General features: G+C 43.6%; 1 protein-coding gene across 2 annotated transcripts in view; it reads left to right on the top strand.

Moving 5' to 3' along the window:
• Window positions 1-14,106, top strand: part of ANGPT1 (angiopoietin 1) — a 250,216-nt gene that overhangs the window by 192,157 nt on the left and 43,953 nt on the right. For both annotated transcript variants that reach the window (XM_029063098.2, XM_029063097.2), the window contains one exon: window positions 10,997-11,098. In XM_029063098.2, the coding sequence (XP_028918931.1) occupies window positions 10,997-11,098 (102 nt within the window). The remainder of the gene's footprint in view (window positions 1-10,996; window positions 11,099-14,106) is intronic.

Genomic DNA, 14,106 nt, shown 5'->3' with positions numbered 1-14,106 from the left:
TCTAAAATACCCCATGGCCCAGTATCCTGCTTTGAGGCAGGTGACCAAATGAACAGAGTATTAGTATTTTTTTTCGAAGAATTCTTGGGAATTGAGATTTCCCAGACTCAGTAACCTGTTCTGGGTCACATTTGTGTAGTCTGTCCTAACGCCTACAGAAACATCTTTCTGACTAAGAGTTAGCTTTCTGGGAGTCCTCTGTTATCTTCTCAATGAACTCTTCCTACCAGTAACATCAGTCTTTTAAAATATGCTTTGTGTAAGTTCATTTTCTCTCTGACCAATTTTTCAGTCTTGATCCTTAAAGGATAAGGTCGATGTCCATTTGAGTCACATCCAACAGGGTCCCTACCCACCTTTAGAATCTGGACTAATTCTTTTGTACTAATAAGAATCAAGACATGGTTTATTCCTCTCCTTTGGAAACAAGGAAATTACCCCAAATTATCTCAAATCCTGTTTGATGATTGCCAAATGCTGACCTGTTTTTCCAGGAGAGAGTTGAGTAATTGTCTTCTCCACTACATCCCGATCCCAAAACAGTTTATTAACAAAAAAAAACAAAACCAAAAATCCCTTAATAATGTTAATAATGTTGGTATTTGTTAAGCGCTTACTATGTGCAGAGCACTGTTCTAAGTGCTGGGGTAGGTACAGGGTAATCAGTTGTCCCACATGAGGCTCACAGTTAATCCCCATTTTACAGATGAGGTAACTGAGGCACAGAGAAGTTAAGTGACTTGCCCACAGTCACACAGCAAAGTGGCAGAGCTGGGAGTTGAACCCATGACCTCTGACTCCGAAGCCCAGGCTCTTTCCACTGAGCCACGCTGCTTCCCCAGTGGCAAATAACCCCCTGACTTTGTAGCATAGCATGACCCTTATAGGTTCTTACTGTGGTTATCTTTTTCTTACTTTGATGAGATAATGTGGCCTAATGGAAAGAGTACTGGCAGGGAATCAGAGGACCTGGGTTCTACTCCCTGCTCTGCTACTTGCCTTTTGTTAACCTTGGACAAATGACTTAACTTCTCTAGACTATAAGTTCATTGAGGGTAGGGAACATGCCTACCAACTCTGTTATATTGTACTCTTCAAAGCACTTAGTATAGTGTTTGGCACAGAGTAAATGCTCAATAAATATGGTGGATAATTGACTGATTCTCTATGGCTCAATTTCCTCATTGGTAAAATGCAGATTAAATATTTGATCTTCACCTAATTAGACTGACTGACTTTGTGGTACAAGGAATGTAACTGGCCTAATTATATTGTATCTACCCTAGCACTTAGTATAGCGATTGGAACATAGTAAGCACTTAACAAATTCCACAATTATTACTATTTATTGTTGTTAATACAGAACATAATGACCACTTAAGAAATATCACATAATTAACTGAATTTCTGGTAGATAAGTGAAGAAAATATGCCCCTCTCAATTCAGCGCTATTTATGAAGAAAATATCATGGGGTGCAACTGTGGTTCATTTCTGGTCCCATAACAAATGAATCCACTTCACCCCTTCTAGACTGTAAACCTGGTGTGGAAAGGGATTGTCTCTTTTTATTGCTGAATTGTATTTTCCAAGCAATTAGTTGAGTGCTCTGTACACAGTAAGCGCTCAATAAATACGATTGAATGAATCAGTCAATCAATCAATTCTGAAAATTTACATGTTCTAAGGTGCCATATGCCTGAGTTTCCTCATCTGTCAAGTGGGGATGAATGACCCACCTCTCTGGTCTCACCATGTACCTCCAAACCCCCTCCTCCCTCCTGCCCCTTCCTATCCTCCCCTTCCCCTCTCTCGCTCAGCTCTTTCCCGCTCTCTCCTCTGACTCCTCCCCCTCCTTCTCCCCCGCCCTAGAACCCCACTTTACCAGCGCTACCCCTCTTCCCCCTCCCCCTACTCTCCCCCCCACCAAACCCCCTCCTCACCCCCTCCCCCCTTCCCTCTTCCCACCCACGCCCCAACCCAGTCTTCCTGTCCCACCGCCACCCCTCATTCCCCTCTCCCCGTCCAGGGCCCCACCACCTCCTTTCCATCCAAACCCTCCCCTCCCCCTGCTCTGCCCCCTCTCCCCCCCTTGCACCCACAGCTACTTTCAAGTGTGGCCTCTGGAACCCCCGCTCCATTACAGGTAAACTACCTTTCATCCATGACCTTTTCCTTTCCCGCTCTCTCCTCCTCCTCGTCCTTTCAGAAACGTGGCTCACTCCCGAAGACACAGTCTCCGCCGCTGCTCTCTCCAGTGGAGGCCTCTCCTTCTCCCACTCCCCCAGACTCACCGGAAAGGGAGGAGGCGTCGACTTCCTCCTCTCACCCCGTTGCCGCTTCCGCACTATCCCTCCTCCCCCCTCCCTCTCCTTCCCATCATTCGAAGCCCATATCATTCGCCTCTACCACCCCCTCCAGATACTTGTTGCTGTCACCTACCGCCCTCCTGGTGCCACCTCCAACTTCTTCAACCACCTAGATCCCTTTCTCACCTTCCTTCTCTCCTTCTCTCTGCCCACTCTGATCCTCGGAGACTTCAACATCCATAAAATGTACCCGATGACTCCTCTGCCACCCGCCTGCTATCCCTCCTCGACTCTGCCGATCTCCTAATCCACCATACCGCGCCCACTCACCGACTCGGTCACACCCTCGATCTCCTCGTCTACCACTGCACTATCTCCTCCCTCACCAACTCTGAAATCCCTCTCTCTGACCATAACCTTCTCACCCGCCTCATCTCTCACATTCCCTCCCCATGCAAATCTTTGCTACTCCCCCACAGAGACCTCCGCTCTCTCGATCCCATCCGTCTTTCCAAAAGCATCTCTCCTCACCTTGCCGCCCTGTCCTCACTTCCCACTCTTGGTGATCAGGTCTCCGCTCTCAACTCCACCCTCTCTACTCATCTCAACTCTCTCGCCCCCCTTTCCCTCCGCTGCTCTCGCTCCATTAACCCACAGCCCTGGATCACCTCCTCTGTTCACCTCCTACGCTCCTATGCTCGAGCTGCTGAGCGCTGCTGGTGAAAGTCCAAGCACCAAGCCGACCTCATACATTTCAAATTTATCCTTTCCTTTATCCTTTCCTGCCTTAACTCTGCCCTCTCCTCCGCCAGGCAAAACTTCTTCTCCTCCCTCATCGACACCCATGCCCGTCACCCCCACCAATTGTTCCAGACCTTTAACTCTCTCCTTAGGCCCCCTATTTCTCCCGCTCCCCCATCTCTTACCCCCAGTGATCTGGCCAATTACTTCATCACAAAAATCAACACAATCAGTTCTGAGCTCCCCAAAGTCACCCCTCCCCTTCTCCCCTCCCCCCCCCACCAACCCTCTCCCCTACTTTCCCATCCTTCCCTGCAGTATCCTCAGAGGAGATCTCCTCCCTCCTTGCAAGTGCCACCCCCTCCACCTGCGCCTCGGACCCCATTCCTGCTCACCTTATAAAAACTATTGCTCCTGCCCTCCTCCCTTCCTTAATTGCTATTTTTAACCACTCAATCTCCAATGGCTCCTTCCCCTCTGCCTTCAACCATGCCCACGTCTCCCCCATCCTAAAAAAAACCCGCTTTCGACCCCACTTCCCTTTCCAGTTATCGCCCTATCTCCCTACTACCCTTCCTTTCCAAAATCCTAGAACGAGTCGTCTACCATCGCTGCTTAGAATTCCTTAACTCCCATTATTTCCTGGACCCCCTCCAATCTGGCTTCCGTCCCCTCCACTATACCAAGACTGCTCTCTCTAAGGTCACCCATGACCTCCTTCTTTCCAAATCCAATGGCTCCTACTCCATTCTAATCCTCCTTGACCTCTCTGCTGCCTTGGACACTGTCGACCATCCCCTCCTCCTCCATACCTTATCTCACCTTGGCTTCACGGACTCCGTCCTCTCCTGGTTCTCCTCTTACCTCTCTGGCCGATCATTCTCGGTCTCCTTCGCAGGCGCCTCCTCCCCCTCCCATCCTTTAACTGTTGGAGTTCCTCAAGGGTCAGTTCTTGGCCCTCTTCTGTTTTCCATTTACACTCACTCCCTTGGTGAACTCATTCGCTCTCACGACTTTGACTACCATCTCTATGCAGATGACACGCAGATCTACATCTCTGCCCCGTTCCTTTCCCCCTCCCTTCAAGCTCGCATCTCCTCCTTCCTCCAGGATGTCTCCACCTGGATGTCGGACTGCCACCTAAAACTCAACATGAGCAAGACTGAGCACCTCATCTTCCCTCCCAAGCCTGGTCCTCCCAGACTTCCCTATCACCATGGATGGCACAACCATCCTTCCCGTCTCTCAGGCCCGCAATCTTGGTGTCATTCTTGACTCATCTCTCTCGTTCACCCCACACATCCTATCCGTTACCAAGACCTGCCAGTTTCACCTTTACAATATCGCCCAGATCCACCCTTTCCTCTCCACCCAAACGGCTACCTTACTATTACGGGCTCTCGTTATATCCCGGCTAGACTACTGTGTCAGCCTTCTCTCTGACCTCCCTTCCTCCTCTCTCGCCCCGCTCCATTCTATTCTTCACTCTGCTGCCCGGCTCATCTTCCTGCAGAAACGATCTGGACATGTCACTCCCCTTCTTAAACACCTCCAGTGGTTGCCTATCAACCTCCGCTCCAAACAAAAACTCCTCACTCTAGGTTTCAAGGCTCTTCATCACCTTGCCCCTTCCTACCTCTCCTCCCTTCTCTCTTTCTACTGCCCACCCCGCACACTCCGCTCCTCTGCTGCCCACCTCCTCACCGTCCCTCAGTCTCGCTTATCCTGCCGTCGACCCCTGGGCCACGTCCTCCTGCAGCCCTGGAATGCCCTCCCTCCTCACCTCCACCAAACTAATTCTCTTCCCCTCTTCAAATCCCTACTTAAATCTCACCTCCTCCAAGAAGCCTTCCCAGACTGAGCTCCCCCCTTTTTTCCCTCTGCTCCCTCTACCCCCCTTCACCTCTCCGCAGCTAAACCCTCTTGTTCCCCCTTTCCCTCTCCTCCTCCCCCTCTCCCATCCCACCCCCTAAGCACTGTACTCATCCGCTTGACTGTATATATCTTTATCACCTTATTTATTTTGTTTAATGAGATGTACATCACCCTGATTCTATTTAGTTGCCATTGTTTTTATATGTTCTTCCCCTTGACTCTATTTATTGCCATTGTTCTTGTCTGCCTGTTTCCCCCGATTAGACTGTAAGCCTGTCAAAGGGCAGGGACTGTCTCTATCTCTTGCCGACTTGTACATTCCAAGTGCTTAGTACAGTGCTCTGCACATAGTAAGCGCTCAATAAATACTATTGATTGAATGAATGAATGAACTTACTTGCCCCTTAGATTGTGAGCCCCATGTAGGACAGGACCTACAGAGAAGCAGTGTGACCTAGAGGAAAAGTGGAGAGAGTATAGACTTGGGAGAAAGAGGATGTGGATTCTAATCCTGACTCTGCCACTTGTCTGCTTTGTGACTTTGGGCAAGTCATTCACTTCTCTGTGTCTCAGTTACCTCATCTGTAAAATAGGGATTAAGACTGTGAGTCCCACATGGGACATCCTTATTACCTTGTATCTACCCCAGTGCCTAGAACAGTGCTTGGCACGTAGTTAGCGCTTAACAAATAGCATAATTATTATTATTATCATCATTATCATTATTACTCCTGACTCTGCCACTTGCCTGCTGTGTGACCTAGGGTAAGTCACAACTTCTCTATGCCTCAATTACCTCATCTGTAAAAGGAAGATAAAGACTGTGAGCCCCAGGTGGGACATGGATTGAGCCCAACTTGATTACCTTGTATCTATCTCAGCAGGTAGTACAGTGTCTGGCACACACCTAACAAATACAACGTTTGCTATTTCTTAAAAAAAAGACTCTGTGCCTGATCTGATTAGGCAGCATTTACTTCAGCTCTTACCACAGTCCTTAACTCACAGTAAGCACTTAGCAAACACTGCTATTATTATTATTATTGTCATTGTAATTATCATCACCATCAATAATATCTTGTCCTTTCACTTTGTTTTTCTTCTTTTGTTTTAATGGTATTTGTTAAGCATTTACTGTGTACCAGGCACTGTTGTAAGCACTGGGGCAGATACAAAGTAATCAGATTAGACACAGTCCCTGTCCTACATGGGACTCTCAGTCTTAATCCACATTTTAAAAATGAGGTAACTGAGGCCCAGAAAAGTTAAGTGACTTGCCCAAGGTCACACAGAAGACAGGTGGCAGAGCTGAGACTGGAACCCAGGTCCTTGTGACTTCCAGGAGTTCTTTATCCACTAGGTAACACTGCTTCTCTTCACTTTAGCCTGGACTTTACTAGTTGGACAGCTTTGGTTCCCTGGATCTTTCACCTTTAATGTAAAATGTAATCCTGAAATCATACCTTTTCTTATAGTTAGAAAACTGTTTCTGACGATAAGAAGATGGGAGTAACTACTCTATTTTAACTTCTTTTTACTGGTTATGAAAAATAATTTCTAACTAAAGCCCACTATCAATCTCTTTTGTTCAGAGACTATAAAACAAAGCTTGTCATATTTTACTTTTATTATGGGTGTAAACTTCCATTTCATATTAAAAGGTGTTTAATGGTTGGATGTGATGACCTAGCTTGGGCAATGAGCCAGTTCTATTCACGCCTGGAAGCAGCTTTGCCAAACTTTCATTTTCAGTGAGTTTGGCAAGCTCATTAATAGAATAAGTCCCAAGCATAGCACCAGGGGAAAGGGTAGAGATTTCAAACCAACTGATGTTCAAAAATGAGCCAATCCATCTTTTTTTTTCAGCATATTTGTTAAGGACTTACTATATGCTAAGCACTGTACTAAGCACTGAGGTAGATACAAGCTATTCAGGTTGGACAAAGTCCACGTCCGGGGGAGCTCACAGTCTTAACCCCATTTTACAGATGAGGTAACTGTGACACAGAGAAGCTAAGTGGCTTCCCCAAAGTCGCACAGTAGACAAGTGGTAGAGCCACATAGGTGTTCTGACTCCCAGGACCTTTCTTTATCCACTAGGTCAAGCTGCTTCCCTAAATTCATATGCTTCCCCTCATGCATTTCTTTCAAATGATTCTGTCCCTGAAACTCAGTGGTTTTCTTGCTCTGTTTCCTTCACTTGCTAGTGAGAAATATATAAATTCCTTCCATTCATTTCCAGCCCCTTCTTCTGGTTACTTGGAAGAAAAACTTGACTCATGTGAAAAAGGTGGTTCCTTGGCTAAAAAAAAAGTCAGAGATCATAGCTGTTAGGAATTCCTGAGTTGGATTCATCCAGCACTTAAACCCATAGACTAGAAGAAGAACTAAATTAGAGAACTAAGAAAGCAAAATATTGTAGGTCACAGAAGCCATGCTTCAAAAGCAGGAATGGGGCCAAATGGGTTTAGATGGATTTTTTTCATTTTGTTTCAATTAAAGGAAGTTACCCCAGGGTGCAAGTGAGCATCCTGCCATGTCTATTTATGGGCCCATTTTATGAGCCATTTGGCACAGTTCATAGCCCTCACAGCATTCATGGCATAACTGAAAAGCATGGAAAACTTGACTTGGATTGGAACTGTTTGGCAATGACTCTCCAAATCTGTGAATTGAAAATAAAATATGAGCTCTCTGTGGCACAGGGCACACATACAAGGTTTTCAATGCATTGTTAACTTTAAAAGCATTTCACACTTGAACTTTGCTGGGATCAGCCAGAAAAAATGAGTTCACCTCAACGTTCAACAGAGTTTGCTCTCCTTTCAGATTCATTTAAGGAGCCATTACCCAATTTTTTATTAGCCTTTTTTTCTCAATTTGAGTTTATAAAACATATGTTTGTTATGTATGTTTGTCAGTGCTTAGAACAACAAACAAACATGTATATTTGTCAGCGCTTAGAACAGTGCTTTGCACATAGTAAGCGTTTAACAAATACCAGCATTATTATTATGATAGGATGTGGCTCTGGGTCAAATGGGTAAAAGAAACATCAGGACAATTCATTAATTCAAAGAGGCCTGAACTAGGAAGAAGATAGGTTCAGTGACCTAAAGGCATACCAACTACCATTACTGAGTCATATCAGTTGTCCAATCAGTGGCATTTATTGAGCACTAACTAGGTGCCAAGCAGGGATAGTTGGTAGACAAGCCCCTACCTTTAAGAAGTTTACCATCTACCTGGCCCATCCTTGTCTCAAATAAACCATATAATGATTAGAAGAACAAAGTGATAGCTACTATCCTTAAATTCATATATTATCTCTTTGCCTGAAAACACCAAAGGCTCTCTATTTCTCTTTGTTTTAAACAGAAATTCCTAACTTATGGAGTAGCTGCATCCTAACTTTTCGGCTCCCTTCTCCTACTAGACGCTAGCTCACTTCTTCACTCCTCTTGTTCTAATTGTCTAATGGTACCTCACTTACAGCACTCCTGACTGATCTAATAATCAAGCTTTTCCCTTGCATTAAATTCCCTCTCACCTCAAATTATTCATTCATTCAATAGTATTTATTGAGTGCTTACTATGCGCAGAGCCCTGTACTAAGCGCTTGAAATTTACAAATTGGTAACAGAGACAGTCCCTGCCCTTTGATGGGCTTACAATCTAATGGGGGGAGATGGACAGACAAGAACCCAACCTATATTCAAAGGCCTCCAAAAATGCCTTCTCTCCCAAGTCCTTCCTAGTTAACTCCCACTTTTCTTAGTATGCCATTCCAACAGCCACTTTATCATTCCATTTGCCTATTTATTCATTTGTCGACATTTGTTTTTATCATTTGAATCTATGCCCTGCCCTTTCTTTATGTATAATCTATGTCTGCTTTGTTTTCCCTATTGGACTGTAAACACCTCAAGGGCAAGGAGAACTCATATCTATTACTTTTATTGTATGTTCCCAAATGCCAACTACAGTGCTCTGCACATAATATTAATAATAATGATGGCATTTGTTAAGCACTTACTATGTGCCGAGCACTGTTCTAAGCACTGGGGTATTCATTCAATAGTATTTATTGAGCGCTTACTATGTGCAGAGCACTGTACTGAGCACTTGGAATGAACAAGTCGGCAACAGATAGAGAAAGTCCCTGCCGTTTGACGGGCTTACAGTCTAATCGGGGGAAACAGACAGACAAGAACAATGGCAATAAATAGAGTCAAGGGGAAGAACATCTCGTAAAAACAATGGCAACTAAATAGAATCAAGGCGATGTACATTTCATTAACAAAATAAATAGGGTAATGGAAATATATACAGTTGAGCGGACGAGTACAGTGCTGAGGGGATGGGAAGGGAGGAGGGGGAGGAGCAGAGGGAAAGGGGGAAAAGGGGGTTTAGCTGCGGAGAGGTGAAGGGGGGGTGGTAGAGGGAGTAGAGGGAGAAGAGGAGCTCAGTCTGGGAAGGCCTCTTGGAGGAGGTGAGTTTTAAGTAGGGATTTGAAGAGGGGAAGAGAATCAGTTTGGCGGAGGTGAGGAGGGAGGGCGTTCCAGGACCGCGGGAGGACGTAACCCAGGGATCGACGGCAGGATAGGCAAGACCAAGGGACGGTGAGGAGGTGGGCAGCAGAGGAGCGGAGCGTGCGGGGTGGTCGGTAGAAAGAGAGAAGGGAGGAGAGGTAGGAAGGGGCAAGGTGATGGAGAGCCTTGAAGCCTAGAGTGAGGAGTTTTTGTTTGGAGCGGAGGTCGATAGGCAACCACTGGAGTTGTTTAAGAAGGGGAGTGACATGCCCAGATCGTTTCTGCAGGAAGATGAGCCGGGCAGTAGAGTGAAGAATAGACTGGAGCGGGATGAGAGAGGAGGAAGGGAGGTCAGAGAGAAGGCTGACACAGTAGTCTAGCCGGGATATAACGAGAGCCTGTAGCAGTAAGGTAGCTGTTTGGGTGGAGAGGAAAGGGCGGATCTTGGCGATATCGTAGAGGTGAAACCGGCAGGTCTTGGTAACGGATAGACTGTGTGGGGTGAACGAGAGAGATGAGTCAAGGATGACACCGAGATTGCGGGCCTGAGAGACGGGAAGGATGGTCGTGCCATCCACGGTGATAGAGAAGTCTGGGAGAGGACTGGGTTAGATACAGGGTAATCAGTTTGTCCCTTGTGGGGCTCCCAGTCTTAATCCCCATTTTACAGATGAGGTAGATGAGGCACAGAGAAGTCAAATCACAGAGTCACAGCTGATCAGTGGCAGAGCCTGGATTAGAACCCATGACCCCTGACTCCCAACCCCATGCTCTTTCCACTGTGCCACACTGTGCCCAATAGATGATGACATAATACTGATGATTCCAACTGCAGGATAGGAATTTACCTGCAACATACCTAAACCTCTCAAATCCAAACCTCCTTTAATCTAAATTATTTGATCTGAGGTAATATTTTCCCTCAAAACTTTATAGGTGGAACTGATGTTGATTTAATAATATCATATCTGAAAGAAGTTGTTGGTTATCCAGCAGTAATTAAAATGGAGAATGAACCATTTTGTCCTTCAGTTCATGAATAATTTCAATATAGTAGCTTCAATTGAGAAGCAGCATGGCTCAGTGGAAAGAGCCCGGGCTTTGGAGTCAGAGGTCATGAGTTCGAATTCCAGCTCTGCCACTTGTCAGCTGTGTGTCTGTGGGCAAGTCACTTCACTTCTCTGTGCCTCAGTTACCTCATCTGTAAAATGGGGATTAAGACTGTGAGCCCCATGTGGGACAACCTGATGACCCTATGTCTACCCCAGCGCTTAGAACAGTGCTCTGCACATAGTAAGCGCTTAACAAATACCAATATTATTATTATTATAGTAATGAGTAATGCTATCTATAGTAACAGAAATCAGAATTTGATTTTCAGTGGTATTTTATGGGAGTCTAGATGTGATTAATTTTTAACATTGCATTTTTTAAAACAGGCTGGCCTACACCCAGTATACAAAAACAGTAAATCACTATTTCAGGTTTTCTGCGGTTAAAAAAAAAATTCATGTTCTTTTATCACCTGGTTACTACTTAGGTCTTTTGCAACATGGAGATTACTGGAGGAGGTTGGACAGTCATCCAACATCGAGAAGACGGAAGCCTGGATTTCCAAAGAGGCTGGAAAGAATACAAAATGGTAAGTGGAGCAATTTACAATGGGTTTTATCTCACAAAGATGATGATGATGACAGTGGTACTCACTGAGTGCTTACTATGTTCCAAACACTGTGTTAAGCGCTGAGAGAGCTACAAGAAATTTAGGTCAGATTGTCTCTGCCCAACACTCGGTTACAATAACGTAACCCAAAAAAGCTGCAAATTGCTTTATTTTGCTACAGGCTCTTATCAGAATGACTAAATAAGAAAAATAATCTTCTTCAGATGTGTATGTCTATTTTATTCAATGATTGTTGCATACTTACAGTTCAAAAGAATAACAATAATAATAACTGTGGTATTTGTTAAGTACTTACTGTGTGCTCAGCATTGAGACAGGTATGATACAATCTGCTTAGACACAGTCCCTGTCAATAGTATTTACTGAGGACGTACTGTGTGCAGAGCACTCTACTAAGCTCTTGGGAGAGTACAGTATAACAATATAAACTGACACATCTCTTGCCCACAACAAGTTTACAGTCTTACATGGGGCTCACAATCTAAACTGGGATGGAGAACAGGTACTTAATTCCTATTTTACATATGAGGAAACAGTGACAAAGAAGTTAAGTGACTTGCCCTAGGTCACACAGCCGGCAAGTTGTAGAGGTGGGATTAGAACCCAATTCTGTGCTCTTTCCACTAAGGCACAATGCTTCTCCTTTGCTTCCAATTTTATCTTGAAACTTTTATTATTTGGGATTTGAAGAAAAAAAAATTTAGAAATTAATGTAAACTCAATCCCATCACTGAATTCACATTTTGGAATGGGATAAATAAGTGTCTTTGATATGTTAGTGGGAAAATATGGAAATAAAATATCAGAAATTTTGAATAGAAGGTAGCATGGAGCTAAAGAAAGAACATTGCCTTAGAATTATCATTTTTTTTATTTACAAGGGAATCTGATATTATATATAAAAAGTATGTGACAAATACTACAGAGTCACCAAGCTTTTAGTAATCAAGGTAAAAAAAGTAGTAATAGTATTTATTAAGTGATCACTATAAGCAGACCACTTTACTAAGCACTGTGGAAAGAAATACACATTTAGGAATTTAACACACACCCTGACCCTAGAGGTGCTCAAAATCTCTGAACAATTTTTTAAATAGTGTACAAGCTATACATAAAGAGATTATCTTTTGTCAAACCAATGTGTTTCTCCCAAGAGATCCTGAATATTTTTATCCGACAGTCCACTACTGTCCTAATAACACATATTCTCTGAAACCATCCCTGTGTTGATTATGCACTTGGCTCCCTACCCCTGATGCACTTTGATACTCACCTCAGCTGCTCAGTACCTCTGCAAATATTTTTATACTTCACTATTTTCCATATCCCCAAACTATTTTAGTGTCTGTGGCCCCTTGTAGACTATGGGCAGGTTTTGCATCTACCAACTCTTTTTTTTTATGGTATTTATTAAAGTGCTTACTTTGTGCTAGATACTGCAAATGGAACTCAGTAAGTACCATTTATTGATTGATACATTATTTCAGGTATGAAAAATTTCCTAGAGAAAAAGGACTACAGTGATCTTGATAAATATTTTTAGGAAGTCTTCAAGTTAAGGTATACGATGCTTACAACATTTCTAAATTGACATCCCGGTTCTGCTTTACAGCATATCAGTTTTGACTTTACAAGACTCACCTCTTTTATAGCACTAGTTCTTGGGATGGGGCATAGGTAGTGCTGGGGTGGGAGGCCCGGAGTCCAGCTGAGAGATGAAAAAACACTTGTAAAAGTCCCATGGTGGCAAGAAATGGCAGAGGAATGTTCAGGCGGATGGAGGCCTGAAAAAAGGGATTATCTGATCATCATGAGGAATCTCCAGTGAGGTTAATAATTAGTAATTATGGTACTTGTTAAATAATTTTGGTACTTGTTAAGCATTTACTAAGTGTCAAGCAATGTTCTAAATGCTGAGGTAGATATAAGTCAATCCAGGCAGGCTACAGTCCCTGCCCCATATAGTCTCATAGCCGAAATAAGAGGGAGTAGGATTTATTCCCAATTTTACTGATTAGGTAATTGATGCACAGAGAAGTTAAATGACTTGCCCAAGGTCATACAGCAGATACATGGCAGAGTTGACATTAGACCTCAGAGCCTCTGACTCTCAGGTCCTTGCACTGTACTGCACACTTCTCTAGGGTGATGCTGATTTTATTTCCGATGAAGTAAAAACTGATTACTTTGTGTGGAACCTCTTTCATTCAATATAAAATCATTAATGTGGCTATATTTGGTATCTGTAATGGATTCAGTTCACAGTTCTTGCTGATTTTGATAAAAACAGGATATCAGACTTTCTTCAGGAATCAGTTCCCAATTCATAATGTCCATGGTGAGAAAATTGGTTCTGATTTAAAACACTGTAACTTAAGATGCATTTTCTGGAACCACTAGTATCATAGGTCCGAGGACTGCCTATATTCTGTATATTTACTAAATTATAGAAATCAGTGGAATAGTCTGATTAAATTCATTAGGCAGTTCCTCAATTCTCATATTTAATTTCTTATATATAGTTCTATTTATTCCCTTTTCATAACTATAACTATAAAAATGAGAAACATCATGGCCTAGTAGAAAGAAGTTGGACCGAGAGTCAAAGGATCTGGGCTCTAATCTCAGCTCCACCACGTGTTTGTTGTGTTACCTTGGACGAATCATTTAACTTTGCACCTCAGTTACTTCATCTGTAAAATGAGGATTAAAATTGTGAACCCCAAGGGGGACATAAACTATGTCAAATCTGATTATCGTGTTTCTACCCCAGCATTTAGCAGAGTGCCGGCTACATAGTAAGTGCTTAACAAATACCATATAAAGTAAATAAATAAATACAATTTATATAATTATTTAGTTATCCTCCCATCTCTTTTTTCACATTACTCTCCAAACTCCTCGAGCAAGTTGTCTACACGTGCTATCTCCAATTTCTCTCCTCCAATTCCCTCCTTGATTCCCTC

Source organism: Ornithorhynchus anatinus, chromosome 4 (genome assembly GCF_004115215.2).
Source record: "Ornithorhynchus anatinus isolate Pmale09 chromosome 4, mOrnAna1.pri.v4, whole genome shotgun sequence".
Lineage (NCBI taxonomy): Eukaryota > Metazoa > Chordata > Mammalia > Monotremata > Ornithorhynchidae > Ornithorhynchus > Ornithorhynchus anatinus.
This window is presented reverse-complemented; position numbering and strand designations above follow the sequence as displayed.